Genomic DNA, 25,618 nt, shown 5'->3' with positions numbered 1-25,618 from the left:
CATCGCTGACTACCACTCCTTGCTCCTGCTTCATTTTAGCATGGAATAATAAACCATCTTTGGGGAATTTAGTCCCTTAGTCTCTCTCTCTTCATTTGGATATGCCATTGCAACTCCCCCCCTCCACTCCTCCACCCCATCTAAGACAACTTTCTTTTTTACTCAGTTGATTTTTAATTTTTTATACCTTAGGGAACACTGGTGTATGTCACTGCAGTCGCCGGCTGTGTTGCTGTGAGCGCAATTAAAATTCACGCACACTCTCCCCGTCCCCATTCCCCAGCATGTTTCTTCTTTGGACGGCGCCAGAGATGGAAAAGTTGTAAATTTCTGATTATATGCAGAATAGATTTAGTCTGGGAGGCCCCTCTCAACACAATTAAGCACCCATTTTAAGCAAACGGCCATAAATTAAACACATATAGGACTTCATATCTGAATGATATTCCTGTTGACCATGAGAGTTCTGTTCAGCTTGTACTTTCATTATGCGTGTAGTCTCAGACTGTGTTCAACCAGAACTCTCCTACTCAACTTAAATCAACTGGCGCAGTGACACATTAGGAAATGTTCCTACCAGCCCAACACAGAAAAGTTGCGGGCGCCAAAGAGACGGCGACACTCTCACAGTGTGTCATGTTGCTATTTTAAGAGAACTAATTCACTTTGGCATACGATAATTGAAAGATGACGGCAGACTGTATTCCCTGAGAAAATGATAATTCACAAGTGGTTTTCAATGGGAGGAAGTGTTGAGGAACAAAAGGCATTTTTATGACTTCACTGCGGTGGTGGTGTGGGATCTGAATGCTGTGAAAATTGGCGTGCACGCAGAGGTCAGGCCTGTATTAGTCTCAGGAGTGACACATGACACACAAATGATTTTGTTTTTATAGACGAAGAAATGGACACAAAGATTAAAAATTGATGATTTCATACAAATTTGCGTACCTTGATGTTGTGGTTTAAAACTGTTTCATGCATTGAAATGTTACAATTCTATGACACACCATCCAAACCAAAGCCCTGTCTTTCATGGATTCTGTAACATTACTTGTTCGTTTGTCTGTTAAAGTGGCAGCTTCCTGGCTTTCAAATATACTATATGAATGTTTGTTACACAAAAGTAGGAGAAAATTGATCTAATCTAAAAAGTGAGCTAGCTTATTTACTTCACTCCTAGTCTTGCTTTACCAGATCCTCCTCCACAGCGCTGCAAAGGAGGATCTGGCTAGGTCACACAGCATTCCAGCATGGGAAAAAACGTGCTCTGGTTTATTGGCATTCCTTTAAACCAATCACAATCGTCATGGGCACGGAGCCGCTGCAAAAGAACCTCAGGAAGAAACTTTTTTGGTGGAACATGTGTATGTTCAAAAGTTGTTTTAGTCGTGCAACAGAAAACTCAGATTGGACAGATAGTCTAGCTAGCTGTCTGGATTTACCCTGCAGACATCTGAGGAGCAGTTAACCATAGTCCTCATAAATCGACCAGAGATTAAAATTCCAACACAAAGAATGCGGAAGGAAACGGACATCGGTGAAAAGACATGCATCCGGCCGTACTAGCCCTACGGCCCTACTGGGGGGGGGGGACAAGTTTCATGAATTAGCTTTGGCTAAAAACACTATGATACATACATCAGATGACTGTTGAAGTTTATCTATGTTTTTTGTATCTGTCCAGTCCACACAAAAGTGAATTTCTATAAAAATGGCTCCATTTTCTATATTAATTATACAGTATACGTATATACTTTTAAGCAAATCACATTAAGTTCAAGACCTCATTTACAAGTGAGACCTGAGTAAAGTTAAATATCCAACAGAAATACAAAAATTGAAAAGATCAAAAGACAAAATCAAGACAAGTAACAGCAGTATGCAGGCCTAAATGAAAAAATGTATATATGTAACGTTTGAATATATTGAATGAAAGTGAAAGTCTGAATATATGGAATGAAAGTCTGAATATATGGAATGAAAGTCTGAATATATTGAATGAATGTCTGAACATATTGAATGAATGTTGAAATGGAATCTGACGTCATTGTCTGCCGCCATCTAGTGTTTTCGTTCGTGTAATCCTAACCGAAGTGTGACACTATGAGCGAATCAGCAAGAAATCTAGTGTCAGCAATTTACAGCAATGAAGAGATTATTAACACACTGGCGAATGCATGTAGGGGCCAAACAGTGGTAACGGTAACCGTATCCAGTACTGTTCTCCCAATGAAGAAGTTTATTCACTTTTTTATCGTGGAAGACTGAATGAAATGAAAGGAACCTTTTTGGTCAGGCAGGTCCCTTTCATCACGATAACATCAACACGCCTTTCATTCAATATATTCAGACTTTCATTCAATATATTCTGACCTTCATTCAATATATTCAGACTTTCATTCAATATATTCTGATGTTCATTCAATATACTCAGACTTTCATTCAATATATTTAGACTTTCATTCAATATATTCAGACTTTCATTCAATATATTCAAGGTTCTTTCAATATATTCTAGGTTCATTCAATATATTCAGACTTTCATTCAATACATTCAATGTTCAATTAATATATTCAGACTTTCATTCAATATATTCAAGGTTCATTCAATATATTCAGACTTTTATTCAATATATTCAGACTTCCATTCAATATATTCAGACTTTCATTCAATATATTCAAACTTTACATATATATAATAATTTCCTAAACGGCATGCCATAATATGTATATATACAGTCATGTGAAAAAATTAGGACACCCAAGTTGACTAAAAAGAGGAATAAAAAAATTATCTTTTGGAAATTGATCTTAATGCCTTAATTAAAAAAATGAGGAAAAATCCAACCTTTAAGGACACCAATTTTGTTTGTGAATGAATAATGTATCGTAAATAAATAAATGTTCTTCCTTAAAATACAGGGGGCATAAGTAAGTACACCCCTATGTTAAATTCCCATAGAGGCAGGCATATTTTTATTTTTAAAGGCCAGTTATTTCATGGATCCAGGATACTATGCATCCTGATAAAGTTCCCTTGGCCTTTGGAATTAAAATAGAGATTGGCATGGGGTACTTTCCATAAAATCATCTCTCAATGCAAATCAAACCAGCAATTAGGCTAACTGAAATAAAACCATGCCAATCTCTAGGTATGGTGAAGGGTATGTGATGATGTGGGGCTATTTTAATTCAAAAGGCCAAGGGAACTTTATCAGGATGCATAGTATCCTGGATCCATGAAATAACTGGCCTTTAAAAATAAAAAATATGCCTGCCTCTATGGGAATTTAACATAGGGGTGTACTTACTTATGCCCCCTGTATTTTAAGGAAGAACATTTATTTATGAATGTTATTTGACGTGTTGCAATATCACTACTGGCCACAAGGGGCTCTGCTGCACATGCATCTGTGGCACACTGGAGCTGACCAAAAATATCAACCTAACCCTAGCTGGGCTTCATCCAACTCTATCCAACTCTTTTTTCCTTTCAATATTCCCAATAAGCCTCTATGTTCCACACTATGGGACAATAAAAAACAGTCTTTAGAATGCAGACGTAGGTCACATCTCATGTATCTTTTTATACAAACTACCTCTGAGATTCAGGATGAAAGCATTGGGAATTTAAGATGCTTGGCATACAAAATATGTTTGTAAAGGAGAACTGTATCTAATTCAGAGAGCTTTTTTCCTCTGTTCCTTCTGTTCCATCCCGTTTCTATCCATTCATCCAACAATAAGTTGAGTTGTAATGGAGAGTTGGAGGTAGATGCTCATTTATGCATCATACTGTAATGGTTAGGAAAAGGTATGATACCAGGGGAATGAACTTCTTTTCCCCTGAAATCAACCATTAATTAGCAATAAACAATTTCTCCTCACTATCTAATTGGCATCACATTTGTCAAGATACAGTTAAAGAGATTGCTTAATTAATTAAACATGAAATAGCACCTTCCCTGAGTGTTTGAGAATACAGATGTAACCCTGGATTTATTTATTTTTTCTCCCCACACACCGACACCTCCACCCCACCCTCTAAAAAAATCCAGCACCAGATTTGATAAGATTTGTTCTCTTTATCACTTTAATTAGCACCTCCCTCCTGTCCCCTTTGCAAATGAGGGATAGGTTGGGTGGGTGGGGGTGAGGGTTCGGGATTTGACGACTTAAAATGCACACAGCTAACGAGTTATTCATACCCTGCACAGCTGTTAAGGCAATTTAACTGCTTCTTCTCCGTTCTCCCTTTTTTTCTCTTGATGCTTACTTGTCGAGGAGGGAAAGGTGGCAAGAGGCCTCACAACTGCTCCATTAACTTGGTAGAGAAGCTCTCGGATTCAAAAAACGGCCACAATTTCCATCATTCACCTGTAACAAGAAAGATTTACAACTATTCATAGCTCAAACTTCTCATCTTTCCTGGAACTTATGACCATTACTATGCTACTCTGTCCCGGCTGTGAAGAAGAAGTGTTACGTAGGCAAGAAATGTGTCCAAAAAAAAAAGAAAAACATACCTGACTGCTTTAAAGCTGTTTCTATCCAGAGCTACAAGGACATTTCTATGCACGCTGTATACTTGCGTGCTCCTCCATTGCCCATCTGTCGCTGTGCAATTATGATCAGAGGAAAGATGTGCCTGAATGAAATATCCGCACCTCAGCTCCCATGCAGATTGCCGACCAGGTCGTGTCAACTTCTCCTGGATCAGCATCCCTCATGATTGAAAGATCACAACTGATTAACAACAACACATATGCGAGCACGCTTTACTTAAATCCACTGAATTAAGTTCAATATGGTTCAAATATTGCAATGGTTCTACATGGTTTAAAGACATTTAGCAATATCAAAGACAAAATACGATTCTTGTTTGAATTTTATTGGAGAGGCCTCGGCGTGTAAACCTCCTAGGACAGGTTTGTGGAAAAGTCGAAAAACGGACGTATTTTGTAAAAACGCACACCTCAATTCCACCAGTTTATCTGCTGAGACGCTTTCATCTCTCTGCTTTTAAAAAACAGCTAAAACTGAATATATTATACACATTTCAGACTGATAAGTGGTAAGGCACTTTGACGCGCCAGCGGCCTGAAAATCTGTGATGCAACTTTCGCTGTTGAGTCTGTTTTGGTCAATGCATAAGTGGAACCATTGTGACAAGTGGCGCCTGCTGACTGGCGTTGTTCATCGATGAGTTATTGCTTTAAAATGAAAATGGTAGGACAGGTTTGGAAAAGGGAAACGGGTTCAATTAGTACTTCAAATAACAAGAGGCCACTTCAGCTAAATTTCTAGAAAATGCACAACAGGCTCAATAAATAGAGAGGAGTTGATTTTCACTATGATTTTTGTTCTCTCCCTCTCACTGCAGGCTGCACAGTCAGTTATATAGAAAACCTTACAATGAGATAAAAAGGCTACAAAAGTAACATTTATTAATATTTAAGCTCATTTTGGACTAATTCTTTTTCTGCTATCCAAAAACTGAAATTACTTGCTTTGTAAAATACGTTCTTCAGTGCTACATTTAAAAGAAAAAACTAATATTGATTTTTGTGTCTTTAAACACACCGAGTAAATGGACCGGAGGCTTTGGCATAAACTTTGAAGATAATAGAATTCTTCGGAAGCTCAGCAGATCCATCTGTCCGTTTCACAACATTATGATTTAGATGCTTGAATTGTAAAGGAGGTGGAAGGTCTGAGCACTGAGGAGCCACGGCGGGGTTGTTGTGTCTGCCTACAAACTTCAAACTAAAGCCGTTAGGTCTGAGACAGAATAAAAGGGCAGCCAGGGGTGGTGTGCCGCAAACATAAATACAAGACCTGGAATGTAAAAGCAGCTAAAGGCCCCGACTGCATCTCTGAGGTGGTAACTGCACACTATCAGCAAGATGAGGCCTGCAGCTGTGCTGGAGTTACAGGACTCACCTGACTGAAAAATTAGAAGGTGTTAATAATCAGGATAAGACAAGGGCGTGAGCCACTTTTTTTCAGAAATCAGCATCCATATTCATGTCAGCGTGATATTACAGAATTAATGTGATCAGAAGGACAGTTTCATTCCCCCCTGAGTTGGTTCATGTATAATCTTGTCTCTTCAAAACCAGAAGGCAAAGAGAGGAGGGTAGAAAGTATCTCAGTGATTAATGTTATTAATTTCCACACCTCTAACCTTCTGTTTCCGCTTCTCCACGTTTGGAGGTTGAGATGTTTTTTAGAAAATGTTTGGCTTTCAGCAGCTCAGCAGAAGAGAGAGAGAGAGAGAGAGAGGTTTCCGATTTACACCGGGGTGATACCGCGGAGATTGCTATCATTAGAATAACTTTATTAGGCTTTCTGCTGCATTTCCTGTTTGATTTACTGCGCAGTCCCAAGGGCTCATGGGTAGGCACTTAGGACTCCCCTGCACGAGCCAGACCTGCCGATGTTGTGCTGCAGCAACCTGAGTGTAACGTCCCTATTAATCTGGAGCTAAATGTAGCAGAAACATACCGAAGGTGTCGCCCAATCAATCTCTTTCGGGCCTTTAAATGCAGCATGTGCACTCATTGGCATGTCAGTGTTTGTGTTGACAGAGAGATAACAACAATTTGTAAGTCCTGCATATAGGATGTTGGGTGTGGCCACAGTTTTACTTGAGTAAAGGTTTTTAGAAAAAGATCTCTGCACACCTGAATGTGTGCATTGGAGGAAAGTACAACAGACATACAAACAGAGAAGAACTCCTAGTCAGACATTTCAAAAGTCCTCCTCAATCTGCTCTACGTCCAACTTCTCTGCTCCTTCATTCTTAAATCATAATAGAACCAGTCCAACTCAGCCTCTCTGTCCCAGTGTAACTAGTTCAACTCTGCCTCTCTGTCCCAGTGTAACGAGTCCACTCTGCCTCTCTGTCCCAGTATAACCAGTCCACTTGGCCTCTCTGTCCCAGTGTATCAGTCCACTCAGTCTCTCTGTCCCAATGTAACCAGTCCATTCGGACCTCTCTGTCCCAGGGTAACCAATCCACTCAGCCTCTCTGTCCCAGTGTAACCAGTCCACTCAGCCTCTCTGTCCCAGTGTAACCAGTCCACTCAGCCTCTCTGTCCCAGTGTGACCAGTCCACTCTGCCTCTCTGTCCCAGTGTAACCAGTCCACTCTGCCTCTCTGTCCCAGTGTATCAGTCCACTCAACCTCTCTGTCCCAGTGTAACCAGTCCACTAAGCCTCTTTGTCCCACTGCACTTCTCAAAGTTTTCAGACATGTTGAGCTGAATGAGGCTCTGCAGTCACATTGGGGAATATTCGATAGTCCTCACACACCTCACTGAAAGCACAAGTTTCTCAGTGAATGCAGAAGTCAATGAGCATCTAGCCACGTAACATTGTGGGTGTGTTTAATTTTGGTCACTTAGCATGCTCGCAGGGTGGCGCATTAAATGAGTGATTAATTAAATTAGATGCAAATATGCCAAGGTACAATAACTGAACCATACCCCATAAGGACCTAATCCTTAATTTTATTGCATTTTGTGCAGTATTTTGTACTGTTCACTAACTGCTAGCCACAGCCAGCTAGCTTGCTTGATGCTAGCTTGAAAGCGAATCGCTTTCTCGTTGCAAACACTGTGTAAATAATCAACGTACGACTTTTTATGACACTTTTTATGTGAATTTGTACCAAGCAGCACTTTCTTTTTAGTTTGTATCTTGTCTTGTAACCTCTGACACATGGGACACAAAAAGGAGGGATCCCTGAAACTACAAGAAATGCTACACAGACATTCATCCACATCTGTACGGTAATTCCTCTACTATGCGACAGTAAGTGGCGTGACACAATCGTTAGCCTATTTTTACAAAAATGCTTGCTATGGATAACCATAACGTGAGATACAAGGTAATGGAGCCTTTGCTGTGTTTATTTTGAAATAAAGAATGGACAAATAGAGTCTTTAAACACTTCAGATGTAAAGTTATTCACTGTCAAAGTGGCGCCAAAATGAATGACAGTCAATGGGATGCTAACGACGGGTGATGGCTTGTTAGCAACAAAATGGCTCCATAGGAGGTATGCTTTGTGGAGGCTGGCTTACCCCCTTGGGGTAAATGCTGACAGACAATCAGGATGGTTTTTTTTTTTTATTTTTTACGGTTAATTGGTGGTTGGCAAACCAGCTTAAAGGTGCATTACCGCCACCAACTGGACTGGAGTGTGAACGAGGAATAAATGCAGAAAAAATAATAACAATAATAAAATGTAGAAGAACAAAAAAACTAGATTATTTTTTACAATTTTTATTTAATTAATAATATTGTGACATGCCTTGTTTTTTCCAAAAGCCCTGACAGTGAAAAGTCGTGGTGGTTTGCCTTACGTCAAGTGTCTGAAAAGGTGGTTTCTCTGGATATTGTATTCCTTGCAATGTATTAGTACAGTTTCTGGCTGGTGACAGTATGTGCATATTCCAGTTGGATGTTTGCCTATTTTGTATAATGAATAATTGAGACCTATATGACCAATTCTGAGAAGAGTAATGATACTGCCAATTTTTGCCTTTCTTGTCAGTCTGAAATATCAGTGTGTTGTCATTGTCCAGTGTCTTTGCTGCCTTCAGCGCAATCATTCTTGGTCCCCATGAACTGTGGCATTCTTGATACTACTACTGGATGGCGCAAAAGTAGGGAATTTATAAACTTCGCATTGTACTTGAAAGTTAGTACTGGCCTATAACATTGAGCTAGCTGATTTAAGGCCTACTGTTTTATTTTTTAACCAATTTACAAAAAAAAATAAACATTACCAAATTCTTTGACATGACCAGGTCGGTTTCAACTGATTTTCACACAGATTATATATCCCAATGCCTCCCAAAGTTGTTGTGATTCTCGTTGCAAAAGAGCACTGATAAGCACAATAAACAAGATCTCCTTTGCAATATTAAACACTCAGAAAATGCCTCTATAGGGTAAAAGAAAGTGAGGAGAAAAATATGAAAAAAAAGCACAAATCACCTGCAAATTGTGTTTTTTTAAACTGGGTTTTCACTCATATTTTAATATTGTTCACTTTTATAATCAGCCAAAAATAATGAACCCTACAAACACAGCCAGGAAAGAAAATGAACAGCTGTTGATCTTATAACCGATCACATATCATCAGACACACAGTCAGTCAAAAACTAAGATTCTTCTCTAATTCTTAAAGGACAATTCCGGCGCAAAATGAACCTAGGGGTTAATAACATATGTGTACCGAGTCAACCGTTCTCTGGGACATGTTTTCATGCTAATTGAATGTGTCTCTAGCTAGAAACAAGCTAGCGCAAACCGGTGATTAACTTGTAACACTAGCCTTCGGGGCAGAGGGTAAATCTCTATTTCTACACCACTAACAAGGCTCAAAATAGCACCACCCTTCAACTGTAGCATAATGAGGGTCCCTACATGTAAACCGAAGCATTGAGAACTTTTTAAGTGTACAGGCATTTTATTAAAAAGATAGTTTAGAAAGACAGTAGCGTTCATGTTTACATGCGGGCGCCATCTTGGAAAGCAATCATGACCAGTCGAACCAGACATTAGATTCTTTAACTAATTGTCGAATGTTGTATATTAGGCTGATGAGTGCTGAGAATGCTGGCTGAAGTATCACATGTGACAGATTATATAAATGACAACTGTGAGCGACTGAGCCAAGTTGTGAGCCGTTCCACTCCTGGTTTGCCCAACAATGAGACACTTTCAGACCACCTTTTTCAGAGTTGTTCAGTGATGTAATTCAGTGATGATAAAATATGATGCTGACTTGAAATGTGGATTCATGAAGCCCAAACTCCTGTTTCTCCAATATTCCCTCAGGTCATCTGTGAAGTGTTAATGTGCACTGTTGATTGACATCTTCATGAGTGTACTCTGGGGGTTTGTGTTCCGTGGAGCATGTATATGTTTTTAAAACGTGTCCATCCTGCAGATGTGCATCCGGGCAATAAAAAAAAACAAAAAAAACACACATCATGGGAATAGCTCACACCTTTTACAAGTAATACAAGTTTGACTTAAGTATTTTATCAGTGCTGTTTTGTTTTAAATTGTCACTTCAGTAATGTGTTAAGCATTTTTACCAGTGGTGGAATGTTAAGTACATTTACAGCAATACTGTACTTTTAAGGTACATGTACTTTACTTGATTATTTCCATTTCATGCTACATTATACTTCTACCCCACTGAAATTGAAAGGGAAATATTGTACTTTATTACTTAACTGCATATTATTATTTGACAGCTTTAGTTACTTTCCAGATCAAGATTTTACAAACAAAACACATAAGTTTATAAAATATAATGTATTATAGATTAAACTACCCTAAAGTATATAAAATAGTTAGAATAGTTAGAATTAGCTCCACCGTGACCAGCTACAACATTGAAATGCTACTTACACATCAGTATTAATAATGCAATAATATAATATATAATAGTGTAATGCAAATCTTTCTGCCTTATGCGTTTACTTTACTTAAAGTACATTCTGCTAGTAAACTTACATATATTACTTAAGTAAAATTTTCAATGCAGGAATTGACTTATAATGAAATATGTTTGTATCGCAGTATTGCTGAATACAGCCTCAAACTATTTTTTTTACGAATATGAAGCAAAGCTCTCAGTTTCCAAATGTCTACCCATAATCTTTTTGTAATTGTAATGATATAAATTATTATTTCGTTTTAAATGTAACTTGTTAAGGGATTATATTAAATGAACATCCTCAGACTACTGTTGCTTACAGTTAAATGCCTCCTCTGGCAGCTAAATATTTTCAACATACATATGTGTGAAGCTTACTGGGTTATAATTAAGCTTTACCCAGGCCTGTGCATCAACTTGAACTTTTATGTGGAAACTGTTTCATATGCTTGACGTTTTGAATTTCTACAAATATCACAAGAAGATAGTGTACTGTATCAGCTTGGCCTCTTATTTTCTCCAAAAGTGGCGTACCGCGGCATAATGTGGCATCATCTCCGAATGCTTTCTGGGAAACTTATCTTGTGTAGCCTGCTAATTTTCTTAAAATAAGCAACAGCATGAGAAGCCCGGGGTAACAGAGTCAGTGATTCATCAGTCACCATTCTTGTCATAATTATGATTTCTATTTTGAAATCTGTTGAAAGTCTTTGAAGTGTGTTTGATGCCGTGGAGAGCCAGCGAACAGACTAATGGAGACAGAGTTTAGAAACTGGTGCCAGTCTTCTCTGAGCAATCACCCATGATACCCACCCGTGGCGAAACTCCAGCGTTTAGCACAGAACTGGAGCTCTCTGGTTAGGGAAACAGCAGTTGTGATCCTTTTTAGCTCGTCATCCACTGAAATGGCACCATGACTGCTGAAAACTCTTTCACAGCTGTATGTGTACAGTCGTTTCGTATTCTCTAACCCCTTTTTTTCTTCTTTTTTTTTTTTAGAAAGTAGTATTTTTAATATTATAAGAGATCATCAAAAAAAAACACCTCCAAAATCGAGTAGCGCTGTTATAGGAAAGTATAAGCCATCTGTGAGGGAAAAGCTCTTGTTAAGTCTGAGGCAAATAAGACTGATCCTTATGAAAACAGTGATAATGAGGAGGAGCATTATGCTGGAGTTCCTGTTGTTTGTTGGTGCCTTCACCTCTGTTTGTCAGTGAGTAATTCACTTGTAGTGTCAAAATCAGGAAAAAATGAAGCTAACTGGTGCCTCTCTACTTTGTCATGTGTGTTTTTGTCTTTATTTTTTTTTTCCTCCTGACACTGTAGATGCACCTTCTTGTAACAAAACGATGCCACCCTTCCCCAGAGAACACTTTTTGTGCATGTGTGATGGGTGGTGATGGTGCAGTGGATATGACACATGCCTTTGGTGTGGGAGATCTGGGTTTGATTCCCACTGTGATACATCAACCAATGTGTCCCTGAGCAAGACACGTAACCCCTAGTTGCTCCAGAGGTGTGTGACCTCTGACATATATAGCAATTGTAAGTTGCTTTGGATAAATGTAATGTTTTGTGTAATTTTCTTTTCCTCTGAACACACACAACGTTACACTGGCTTTTTTTATTCATGAAAAAAAAGAGCAGAACATCAAGGGAACGCCGGCCCAGACTGGCTGGCACATATCGCCGGGTGTTAACAGGTGAGGGTAATTTCCTAAAGGTGCAGACACCTGGGGTTCACGGCGAGGTCGAGACACCTGTGCTGTTTTCCTATCTGAACTCCCTGCAGAGGGCTTTTGCTATTACAGGTGTTCACACACCTCACATTTATTTATTTCAGATTTCACAGGTGCTTCAGATACACTCAGCAGTAGAAGAGCCCAGGTACAGTCGGTTCGAGAGGAAGAGGCACGACAGAACGTTGATTTCAATTTTGTATGGTGAGCTCTTGCACAAACTTCAAATATATTTACAATAATAAACAATCAATGATTCATAAGATGTGATATTTACAGTTATTACAAATAACGTGTTCAGTGACTGCGGCTGACCCGAGTCAGTAACTGGAGTTGATATCTCATAGCAGTAGATACAAAACAAAAACAAAAAAAAAACAATTCACATTGTTTGGTCTTTTGTTTTCAAGAGGAGAAAATCCCACTCTGGTGTCAAAAGAGTCCGGTCAAGTTAATGCCAAGAAATCTGTGGTACAATACAAACAGTTTAATTGTGTAATTAACAATCAATAAACACTTCTAGTTAGAACATTTCTGCAGGAAGGAACCGAGAAACACTTATAAAACAGTCAGTCGTAACAAAATAACTGGTGTTCTCATTGAAATAAACTCATAAAAAAGAACCACTTTTATACAGAATATTTATACAGGAATAGCTTTTTGAATTGGATTGTTAACCAAAGGAAGACACATCGCAGACATCGATTTTCACACAGATTGCATATGTTTTTCTCTCTAAGTTGTTCTATAGGTTAGTCATTTTACCTAAGCTTATTTGCATGATAGTAGAAATTGCATACGACATTAATTGTGAAGCTTGTAGCATGAGTTGCTTGACATACAGCACTTTTTATAGGCAACCTTTAAAGCACATTTCTCCATTTAAAACGTTTAAGACACTTTTTGTTTTTACTGCCCATCGAAATCACATTTATAAATAGAAAAAAGATCGGTGGAATTAAAGAAAAAAAAAGCTCTACGTAACATAAACTTAAAAACAAAAGAAGTAATTACATTAGAAACACTGCATGAACTGCAAATAAATAATGTCGGACAACATAAACATGGTGTAATTCACATTTCTAACTGTGTGGCAATTCAGAGAGTTACAGTGACAAAGGTTTTGCAAAATAATCTAAAATCGGCAGTGCCGTATAGTACAAGGCATTTGTTGGCATAGTTTCTTTAAGACTGTTTTTTTTTTTTTTTTTTTTACAGTTACAATATAATGTCTATATATATATATTTATATTTCCTCCCTAACAAATAATATGTAAAGACTGAGCTGTTCTTGGGAGATTCACCTGGGCTGGGTGATCGCGTTCCAGAGTTTGAAGTGATCTGTAATCACATGATGCGCTTTTTAAAAGAATAACTAATCTGCCAGCAGGCTCCAGACTACCTCATAATTAAGGCCTTGTCAACCACTTGGTCCTAAATTTCATTTGCTATTTTTTTTTTTTTTTATCCAGTTAAACATCACATAACGTAAACACCTATCAAAGTCCTAGCAAACTCCAGGGGGACTTTTTTCTTTTTAAATATAATCAGTAGCTCAAAAAGATAAAGTAAGTCAGTGTAAAACAACAGACATAGAGTGCAGTCAGCAAATATCCACGGCAACATACTTAGAATAATTTTTTGTGCAGATTATTTAAATGATGCGTCAGTCTTTACAGTGAATAATACAAGTTTTACAAAATCCAAAAAGTAGTACTTGAGTCTGAAATGGGCTCTTCAGTGTGTGAACACTCACTTCACATAGCCTGCCAGTCTGCAACTTACATGATATATATATATATATATATATATATATATATATATATATATATATATATATATATATATAAACACTCCTCATATAGTCCAGACGCTGTACTGATTAAAAACACTACTTTTCTTTATTTGCAGTGTGGTGGTTCTGTGTCTGCCAGAGCGTTACATTTAGCACAGTCATCAGTCTGTGTGTGCACAGGAAAACTCTGAGTACATGTTCAGACAGGGGGGGGTCCTACTCCTTGGCCTCGTGCTCAGACTCGGACTGGGCCTCTGCGCCTCGGGCCAGCTGCTCTTCCATCTTGATGGAGAAGATGGTGCTGTTGGTCTGCGTGCTGTCGTCCAGCTCCTTCAGCAGCTCTGCGCTCTCCCTGAAGTCCGTTAGCTCCTCCTCGAAGGCTGGGCTGCTGCTGCTGCTGCCGCCGCTGCTGCTGGTGTTGGTGTTGGTGGTGGCCGCAGTGCTGCTGCTGTTGTTGTTGTTGTTACTGGGCTCCTTGGGCGCCTTGGCTGGGTGATTGATGTAAAAGCGTTGGCTCTGGAAGAACTTGATGATGGTGAGCTTGGGCAGGTCCAGCTGGGCCGATAGGGTGTGGATGGCCTCCTCGTCGGGGTACAGGCCTACGTCCTGGATGAAGCTCTGCAGGATGCCCAGAGCCTCCAGGGAGATCTTCCCTCCGCAGGTTCGGGACTTGATGCTCCCTCCACGGCTGCCCTCGTCCTCCGTCTCGGCTGGGGAAGCGGTAGAGGGCTGGCGAGGCGGCAACCGGGGGCCGGTGCAGGGCTGCAGTTGCTGCAAGGGCTGCTGGGACAAAAGGGGTTGGGAGGGGTGCTGGAGGGACAGGGAGGGTGGGTGCTGCTGTTGTGAATGGGGTGGCTGAGCCTGCAGTGGGGGAAAAAAAAGGGGAAGAGAAAGGAAACGGGGAATGTTATCAGTGAACACTTATCGGCGCCTTAATAAGGCCTTTCATTAAAATCAATTGAGTTGTGAGGAAAAATGGGCTTGCTGTGTATAGAACAGGCACTTGGTTGAAGGAATTTTCCATGTAATATCTCATTGAATGTAATCAGTTCTGCAGATATGACTTTTTCTTTTCTTTTTTGGTATTGCGAGATTGTGTCTCTCATTGTGGGGGTTGAGGCAAAACGTGCACACACACATGCACACACACATGCACACACACACACACACACACACACACACACACACACACACACACACACACACACACACACACACACACACGAGACACGCTCAGCCCTACACACAGTGGGAAACTGGCCTCTCTGTTATAGCCTCTGCTGCTTATCAGGCTCCATTGCCAGGCAGTGATAAACAAGCTCCCTGTGCACAATTCACGTTGCGATGGTCTGGCTGATTTGCCGCAGTGTGAGAATGCTATCGATGGCTTTCACTCGGCCGTCAGAATCCCGTTAGTGTAAACACATGACACATTACTCGTAAAATGTCTCATTGTGTGGTTGGAGAGGGAGTGAGTGGGCAACTCGTGGTCCCTATTGACCCCGCAAAATGGGTGCTCTTTTATTTTCATTTCTGAGTCAGACACTGTAGAATAGGTGTTTCATAATGAAGTTTGCAAAACAGCACTTTGCAGGGACTCTGTTTGCCAGCTGCATAAATGCACCCAAAGATGGGATTTTACTGTACCAATATACTGAGCTATGATAGTTCTTGTTGAGCAAATGGGAGTGAATTTGGCTAATGTATCGTATTAGTGAAGGACCGGCACAAAATATTTAAACACTAGTCTCTTATGGTCGCATAAAACGGCACTATTAAATCAGAAATAATCTTATTTTATCAATCTACAACCATTTTGGTTTGCATGCAAAGTATGCACAAAATTCCCTCATTCCATATCTGCTGCTGAAACTGATTTGTAAAAGAAATCCCATTACCTTATTTATATCCAGTAAATGGCAGCCTTTGTGAAACACTGGCCATGTTTCCAAGTAACCAAATAACTAATCAACCGTTCAGCTGTGGCTCAGACTTTTAATAGAAGTATTATTGTACTTCATTAAGAGATTTCGACCGTTAACTGAGCCTGTGTGTTATTTTCCATTTATCTGCCAGATGTCTTTTATAAAGAAACTCTCTTCAATAAGTTCAGGCTAATGATGTATTCGAAAACGGTGTTCGCTGAAAAGCAGGAACTTTTAATTGTTGCTGTGTTTCTAATTATCAAACTCCAAAGTGCTGTTTATTATGAATTCCTGAAAGATTAGTTAAGATGCAATAAACTGGGGGGAAATTATGTTTTTCACTTATCTGTTTTGGATATAGAACTTCAGAAAAAGTAGGAAAACACGTACAATTACAGTCGTTTTTTTCTCGACTGATCGATTTATCATTTGGTCTATAAAAGGTCAGAAAATAAGGGGAATGTTGCTGGTCATAATTGACATCCTGAAATTGCTCGTTTTTTTTTCTGACCAACAGTCCAAAAAACCCCAAAAACATATTCAGTTTACAATTACGCAAGACAAAGGAAAGTAGCAAATCCTCACATTTAAAATGCTGGAACAAGCAAATGTTTGGCATTCCTTCTTGAAAAAAAAAAAAACAGACTTCAGTGATTAGCCTAATTGATTGTCAAAACAGTTGACAATTTACTTTCTGATGATCAATTAATTGAGTCTGAATAACAGAGTAGGGGTCTGAGTTTACAGTACATTATCACTAGTAAAACCTTGTATGTAATGGTGTGGGTGTGTGGGTGTATCCATGCATGTATGCTTCTTACATGTGTGAATAAACATTTATGTCATTTATTCATATTTTATGTTCATTTGCACATGCATTTTTACATGCGGAGTCATGTTTTTATGTTTTATTACAAACTTAACAGTGTTATGTCAGAAGAGTCACACACACACACACACACACACACACACACACACACACACACAAACATTTAATTTCTAGCACTACGTCCAGTATTGTATGTGATGACTGACAGGTATAGCATGAAATTTGTTTAAACCAGCTTGAAAATGCAAATGAGGGTTGAGGCAAAGCTCGCACACACACACACACACACACACACACACACACACACACACACACACACACACACACACACACACACACACCTGTGGCTGCTCAGTGGAGATGTGCATCAGGTGCATGGGCCGCTCGTTGTGGTGCTGCTGCTGCCCGGCACTGCTCTCCTGCTCGTAGATGGCGTCGCGTTCGACCTGGCAGAGGCTCAGGAAGCGGCGGATCATGGAGAGGTTCTCCCAGAGCGTCCGGTTCTCCGGAGAGGGATCCTCCTTCCAACGCAGCAGCTCACAGAGCCAACCCTGAAGGGAGGATCAGAGGGAGACACAGGGAGGGAAAGAGCATGTCAGTAAAGCATGGTCTTTAGGCTCAAATGTGAGCACAGGTCAAATATTGTATTATGAATCTCTCTGAGTGTCTATATTAATGTTAGGCCCGAGAGTACGGAAACTGGTTCACATGGTCACCATGTTTCTTTACCTTATAGGAGAACCAGATAATTAAATATATCTTCTTCTGGTGTTAAAATAGATATGAGTAACAGAAAAACACCAAATCGTTTTTTAGGAAAGCATTAAAGTACCAAGATAAAAAAGATCCAATGTTACACCAAGTAATTACAATGAAAAGGTTTTTGCAAAAACACTTTCCAGTAATGAAATAAATCAAAATCATAGTCAAAATACAAACACAACAGCCCATTGTTTTTCAGGAGCTGCACCTGCACTTATTATGTTCTTTCTGCCACAGCTGAAGATGTCATGAATTAGCCAAGGTCAAGCAACACAGCAGGTAGGAACAACTTAACGTGACGAGAAACACACACTCGCATATTGAGCAGCACCCATGGGAGGAAGCAAGTGACTCTCATGTTTGAAACACTCCAGCAGAGGGCCATGAAAGACAGAGCTGAGGAACTGTATGGGACGATTACATTCCAAAATGCTTTATTTCATCAATAAAATGGGTGCACAACGCGTCTGAACTTGATTAGTGAAAGATTCAATAGGAGACTGACACGTTACTGAAAGTGCAGGACAGAAGGGCTCTGCAGGAGTTGAGTGACGTGGTTTCACAGCATCGGACGTGATGACCCAAACCTCAGCAGGCCAGTGTGTGTGAGTAAGAGTGAAGGGAAATAACACTCTGTAGTGCTGTGTGGGAAGGTGAAGAAGGACTGGGGGGAATGAAGCTACAAGAGAGCTGTAAAGGGACAAAAGTGGATGAAGAAGGAGGGCCGGGGAGTGAAACCAGCGAGGAAGAAACGTCAAAGAGAAGCGGCGAGGTGTGAGTGTGTGCTACTCGCTCTGCCGGGTAGTCTGTCCTGGCACTGTGTCAGAGCGGTGCTGTAATCTCCCGGCCAGTGCGCGGCAGCACCTTTCATTTCCACAGGATTACACCGCGCTGCTGGTCCGCACACAGACACACACACACACACACACACACACACACACAGAGGGCAGAGCCACGCCGCCACACTGCATGCAAGAGATAACTCAGCAGTTTGGTTGTCCCCTGTTCCAACTCCTCCCATAAGCCACATCAAACCCAGGAGGGGTTTTGGAGGAAGCTGAGAGGGGCAGAAAGAGAGCGAGAGAGAGAGAGAGAGAGAGAGAGAGAGAGAGAGGGTAGAGGGGGCCATAAAGCCTGCATGCCCACCTTGTTCCTTTGCCACGTTTATTGTTGCGTTTTTAATTTGCATGCAGAGGGATTTGGACGGTGCGACAGTTGGGCTGTCTGTGGTTTCAGCTGATTCGGTAGTGAGGGAGAACACACACACACACACACACACACACACACACACAGCCCACAAACACACAAACAGACGCACACAAACCACCACACCATCTTGTCAAAGCCAGAGAAACTGTACCCCGGCCCAACGATGGAGTAATCCAACTCAAACACTCCCAAAACCAGCAGGATTAAACCCAAAGTAGCAGAGCCAATCAAACAAAGGCACGGCGTGAACTCTATTTCAATGCCAGGAAGTCCATTTGATTAAATAAAGTACAGATAGTTTATTAGTTCACAAGTGTGGATGTTCGTTTGTGTGGCGTTTTCTTTCTTTTTTTTCCGTTTTGCTGCCTTTATTTCTACAGTTTTTCAGCTGACATTCAGCTTTTACAGAAGGAGTGAAAGGAAGAATCACACGAACATTTGCTAAACGTTTTTTTATGTGATGTACGTCAAACAGCAGTTAGCGCTGCTCCCGGCCAGCACTGTGGACAGTGGACAGTCAGCATTTTCCATGGCAGTTTCAAGAGCTTTGTTTGTGTTTGTCTAATTGCATTGCTTCCACAGGCCAGGCAGAGGCAGCGGGAATAAAGAGAGAGAGAGAGATGGTGAGAAATAGAAAGAGTGAGGGAGTGAGAGAAGTTAGCAATTTGACTCCCATGTTGTCAGTATACTGGCAGTAAAGAAAAACAAAACATGGATGTCGTAAATGGCATAAAACCTATTATTAGTATATTCCTACTACAATGTAAAGCGTGGAATATATCTGATGTACATATATATATATATATATATACACACACACACACACAGGGTTCAAAATCCACCAGCCAAGTGCTGGTAAAATATGCAAGTGGCTGGTAGCTTTGCTTCACTCACCAGCCAAAAAAACAATGGTAATCTATTGAGTGGCTGGTCAAATTTGAACATTCACTTGCCATTTGGCTGGTGGACGAAAAAGTTAATTTTGAGCCCTGCATATATATCAATATTATTTTCAAAGAATTACTAAACTAACAAGAATTCATGTTCAACATAATCATACTGTTGCAAATCCGTTTCCCCCTTTATTATTTAATGCAATTTGTTGAGCCTCTCCACCGCAGCTGACAAGCACCAGCCGCTCTTGATTGGATCATGGAACTTACTGCCCCTGCCGCTAAAGTGTTCCAACACAGTCCAGAAAACAAAAATCTAGGGCTCTTCAATCCAGTGTACTCTGTGTTCTGTTGAAGATCATTAAGGGCACTCTATAAATAAATAGAACAGGTAGCAGAATACACTCACACTTTATTTCACAACAACTCGTGTTCAGTCTAGAAATGTTATCGTCTCGCAGTTTAAACATCCAGGACACAAAGTACTGCAGCGACAGGAACCAGACTGGTGATAAGAAAGTCTATGACTGATGAGACGGATAACTATCACTGACAGCAAACCCACAGTATTAACGGAATTTTTTATTTTACAAAGATAAGACATGGTTTGGATGGTTAAGTCTTACACTCAGGGTCCAAAATTAACTTTTTGCCCTATCTGCCAATGGCTTGTAAACTGAAACGAAAAAAAATAAATATTATATATATTATACTATATATTTTTTTTTTGTTTGTGGAATTTTAGGCCTTTATTTGTGACAGGACAGCTTAGACATGAAAGGGGAGAGAGAGGGGGAATGACATGCAGCAAAGGGCTGCAGGTCGGAGTCGAAACCGCGGCCGCTGCGTCGAGGACTGAGCCTCTGTTATATGGGAGCACGCTCTACCAGGTGAACTACCCAGGCGCCCAAGGCTACTTTTTAACCATCCATAAAACTGGATAAAACTTTTTCGTGGTCTTTAATCAATTCAAATTTTATAAGAGGAGTTCCCGACCACAAATAAGCAGGTCCATTTTGTTGAGTACCTGCGGCATACGCAGCTCACGTTGACGTTGCTGTCCCAAAAAAGTCAATGTCTCCTCATCCGTCTCGCATTATCTGTGAAGCGCCACTTCTTGGGAAATTTTCTTTTAAAGTACTTCTACCGTGCTTTTCATTTTTCCTTTTACGTTGATCAACTCCTTCATACGTTGAATGCCGCAACCCGTGTGCATAGTTGATGCAAAACATAAAGTGTCAACTCAACGGGTTTAGTAGTAGTGAAGTAGGCCTAGTTCAACAACCCACCTATGGAGACTGGCTTCATTTATTGTATTCGCCAACACAGATTTTTACTCTTTTAACATTTGTCGAGTGCTAATTTTGGACCCTGGTCACACTTCTCATCAATCATCACTACAAAAAAAAACCACATGCAGACATTTCCAGCAAACCATGTCAGACAAGCAGATAACCCAGCGCAGAACAGCAGACAGCAAGAGTAAATACGTGTCTGGTTAAGAAGTAAATGGTGGACTTGGATTGGCCAGGATTCTCATGTTGCTCTGTGTCTGCTGGGTGATAAAGATAAAACAAGTGTTTGCTGTCATGTTAGCCGTAACAACTTAATCATTTTGTGAAATTACTTTGAACTCTGTTTGTTCAAGTGGTGAGATGCATCTTAAAATGTAATTAATTTTTTTTGTCCTGAGTCTTTCCTACAAGATTTAATCTAGGGTGAAAAAAGCCTCTCAAACACTGTTTAGACTAGTGCTGACAGTATTAGTCCATTGATCAATCTTCAACTATTTTGATTCATTAACAAGAAGAAAATGACAAACATTCTCTGGTTCAAGCTTCTCAAAGGTAAAGATTTACTGCTGGACATTTGGGCCGAGAAAACAAGGAATTAAAAAAAAAAAAAAAAACTTCTTGTGGTCAACGTTTTACACTCTTTTTGTTTGAAATTTTAGAAGCAAAATGACTAACCAATTAGTCAAGAAAATTAATTGACAGATTAATTGATAATGAAAATAATTGCAGCCATAGACCATTGTGGGTAGAAATCACATTTGCTACACATTCAAAGAAATTTATACCAGAAACGCATGCTGATAAGGTTTTCAATTGACCTACTGAAGTAAACAGATGCATTACAACCAACCTAATTAATACTTAAGAAATCACAGAGTAAGTAGTGAAGTGGAAAGCCAGTTTGTTTTGATGCTAAATACATCTCTCAGTTGAAGTCACAGATGCTGCAAACAGGTTCATCGGTGCAATAAGTACTGACAGGCAAAGGATTATCTTGCTATGTTGGCACACACCTGCGACAATATTGAGCAATAATCCGATGCCTCTAGGTCATCGTTGCTTAATTATTAATTAGTTTCAAACAACAGGACTGGCAATCAAGAACCACCAGCCTTTTCTTGTTTTACAGCAGACACAGATCTGACCAGAAGCTAATGGGACTCTGGGGTCATAAGGTGCCAAATTAAAAGGGTAATAAACTCTTCAGCGGGCCATTGTATGGTACTGGTATAAATAGCAACCGGGTGTTCTGGTAAAAATATTTTCCTCCCAACACAATAGTTGAATTCATGCGCGAGATTCACCCAGCTATGCAATGCGGTACACCGTGTATGTGAGTGCTGCAGTCACAAGCTGCCAATAAGCGCATAGGCCTGCTCTGTCAGAGAACAGCATGGTATTCACCGCCCAACCCATCCACCCATTCACCACCAAACTACCACTGCAAACACACCCAGCATGGAAGCTCAGAGAAATGCTGATGAGCAACTGGCTTTGCTGTGAGACAGGGAATGACAGACAGACAGATAGACAGACAGACAGACAGACAGACAGACAGACAGAGAGACAGAGGGGTCTGTCACACGGTCTGGCCAACACCTTCCCTCTAATCTCATTTGCTTGTTATCAGCCCCATCAGGCTGACCTCGGTCACTGCACAAATAAATAAATAAAATAAGCCAACAGATGTCCATCAATTTGCCATTTGATTTTTTTTTTTACCCTCCTTCCTCGGATTACTGCGTGTCCAAAAATCATGCCTCAGTTTCAACCCCAGAAACTGACTATGAGAGTATTCTGAGTACCATTTGGACCATTTGGACCATTTGGACAAAAAAGGCAAAAGGCCAAGATGACACATCAAATCAATGAAGAAGAAGAAAAAAAAAAAAAAAATCACAGATGAAGATTTGATTGTGGCCATTGTTGTGGCTGGCGGGTTGGAGGACAGGACTGTTTCGAAGGCAGCAGACAAACCTCTTCTGTGTCTGAACAAGGGAGGGAGCTAAAAGTAGGGGGAAGACAATGCATTATTGTCTTTCCTCCTCCTTGAACCTGGCAGAGGCCCAACACTGGCAGACAACACTATGCAGATAAATGCAGCCGATAACACGTTTCTCTTCCCTGAGCAGGCCAAACTGCCGGTTGCACGTGCACGTTCACCCCACAAGGCAACGTGTGCTGTGTTGTAAAAACATTAGGCCATGGTGGACGCCCATCTGCTGACGGCGATGGGAGTGTTGAAACGTTCCTGATGCTAGGGCATATGTGAATCTCCCGCAACAATAAGCAATAATTGACTGCAAATTCAGGTCCAGATTTTATTTCATTTTTTTATTCCTTTTTGTTGTTTTTTTATTTATTTATTTTTGTTTTGGGGGGGTCTTTATATGCAAATAGAACAGCTCTGAGTGACTGTACAAATAATCGTTGGCATACTGTGAGGAAGATATCGCAATGGAAATGGGGTCAGTGGCCTGTGCTTAAAAACAGGACAGCAATGATGTGCTTAAAAATATAGTTAAAAAAAAACCCATTGTACCCTTCTTTCAGATCAACTGAAACATCCTATTTATGTGTCTGTTAGTGTCTTTATTCAATTTCGTATTTAATGTCTACACAGCCAGTGACAGTTGTTTGCTCAACATGCTGTGCAACAATCACTGTAAACACTGTATGTGACAGGGATAACATCAGCATTAACAACATACACATAATTTAAGTGCAGTTTGTCTCATCAGATGATGGATCAGGTGAGCAAAGGCCCAAACTCCCAAAGAAAAAGTCCATTTAGTCCTTTAATGGAGTGCTGAGGTGTTCTGGTGGTCCCACCATCAAGGCTTCAAGCCTAAGGAATACATTTTTGGTTCAACATAGGATTTAACCCGTTGATTATCGTAGCACCACTGCAACACTAGATGAATAACGATGGTTATGTTGGGTATTCATTATATACCCAAAGCAATCGTGTTTATATTGTTTCACTGTCTATGTGATAGGGAGATGGTCACGGCGAAGGTCATGTTTAAACTAAAAATGACTGCTAGCAAGATCCCAACATACAAATTTGTCTAGCTCAAGGAAAAGAGAAGATCGTTGAGCTGTGCATTCAGTATATACCCAAAGTAATCGTGTTTGCATTCATTCATTCACTGGCAGTGAACAGGTTCGCCCTGGAAATGGCTTTGCTATATCACAAACACTAATTTATCTAGCGTTACTGAAAATAAGATTACTGAGCCTTTTTTTCAACATGCTCCATGTTGTTGTGTTTATAAGGCCCTCTCTGTGTAGTCTCCATGTCCCGACGTATAGTAACGTTTTTGACCATGTCTATAGAGCATCTAAAACAGCTCAATTCAGAGGCATAAATCCACCTTTACTCAGTCCCATTCATTCTGTGAATTCAAACTAGAGACCCACTGGTCACGAGCTCACCCCTCTAACCATTTACATTATCAAATACGTGAGTGGATGTCAACAACGCTCAAGAAAAAATGAAATAGGGTATGAGGGTGTTAAATATTTCACATGTAAAGAAAAAAAAAGAATTTGTTACAAATAAAAAAGACTGAATCTAGGGCTGTTCACGCAATGTGATCATAGAGTTGAATGTCTTGTTAAGCCACATTTTTATTCACCTCTGCATCATTTTTCATAACCCCGCCATCTGAATCCAATTCACACGCTGGTCCTGAGTATTCATAAGGAGGCATACTACCAAACAGATGGATCAAACGGACATCCTTTTTGAAATGACAGATAGGCCCTAAGGATGGTTGGATTTGCGACCGCAATAATGGATGATGAAATTTCCTAGTTCTCATATGTACCAATCATGAAGCTGCTTTTCTCGTAAGGAAATCGTTTGAGGATTAAAAACTGAGTCATCTTAAATCATTTGAAACATGCTTTTAAAAATATTCTTTTTATTATTAAATCACGTTGATATGACTCTGATGTCTTGTCAGAGTGGATGCTTTCCAGATTCTGATTGACAGATTGTGTCACTATCCTCTTTTGTGAGGATGTCAGTGGCTGAGCTTTAGGACAGAAATTGTGTGTGAAGTCTGAATCACACACGCCAAACAATTAATCTCTATTCGAGCTACGACATGGAAAAGTCTTAGCCAAACAGTGAACATTTTCTGAAGAGGGGTCCTGACCTCTCCAGATACAATAAGCGACTCGACAACAATAACAGACTGACAGCTAACACGACACACATTGTGGAGGCAAGGCATGACTGTGCAGGAAATGGCCCTCTCTGTGTCAGCACTTGCTCCCAGAAACAATACCAACCAGTTGTTGGAGACTTTACGTCATGGCTGCCGAACCAATAAAGTGTGCGGGGAATTTTCGTGCAACCAAATAGAGGCAGATGGAGCATAAAGAATAACCAAAGGCAAATGACCAGTCCATGGAAAATGGAGCACATTAAACATCTGTGTGGTTACAGCAGGGTTGGGCTTTTTTTAACTGCACGTTCTTTTTCAGCAAAGTTCTTCTTCACACACAACTGCACATAGCATAGTAACAATAGTGGGAGTTCCCCGGTGCAACTGGGGTCTACTTGTGTTGGGTTCTCAGCAGGATAAGTGCTTTGCTCAAGAACAGCAGTAAAGAGACAAGCGAACATTTCTAATATCTCTCTATAATCGACAAATTAGCTTTAATATGTTCAGTATTTGTCCACAGTACTAA

The 25,618-nt window shown here is 40.2% G+C and overlaps 1 protein-coding gene across 11 annotated transcripts in view; it reads right to left on the bottom strand.

Moving 5' to 3' along the window:
- Positions 1-13,655: 13,655 nt before the first annotated feature.
- satb1b (SATB homeobox 1b) overlaps positions 13,656-25,618 on the bottom strand; it is a 61,181-nt gene continuing 49,218 nt past the window's right edge. For all 11 annotated transcript variants that reach the window (XM_078252202.1, XM_078252206.1, XM_078252205.1 and 8 more), the window contains 2 exons: positions 17,097-17,306; positions 13,656-14,862 (listed from right to left, as the gene is read on the bottom strand). In XM_078252202.1, the coding sequence (XP_078108328.1) occupies positions 14,218-14,862; positions 17,097-17,306 (855 nt within the window). In that variant the 3' untranslated portion in view covers positions 13,656-14,217. The remainder of the gene's footprint in view (positions 14,863-17,096; positions 17,307-25,618) is intronic.

Source organism: Sander vitreus, chromosome 6 (genome assembly GCF_031162955.1).
Source record: "Sander vitreus isolate 19-12246 chromosome 6, sanVit1, whole genome shotgun sequence".
Lineage (NCBI taxonomy): Eukaryota > Metazoa > Chordata > Actinopteri > Perciformes > Percidae > Sander > Sander vitreus.
This window is presented reverse-complemented; position numbering and strand designations above follow the sequence as displayed.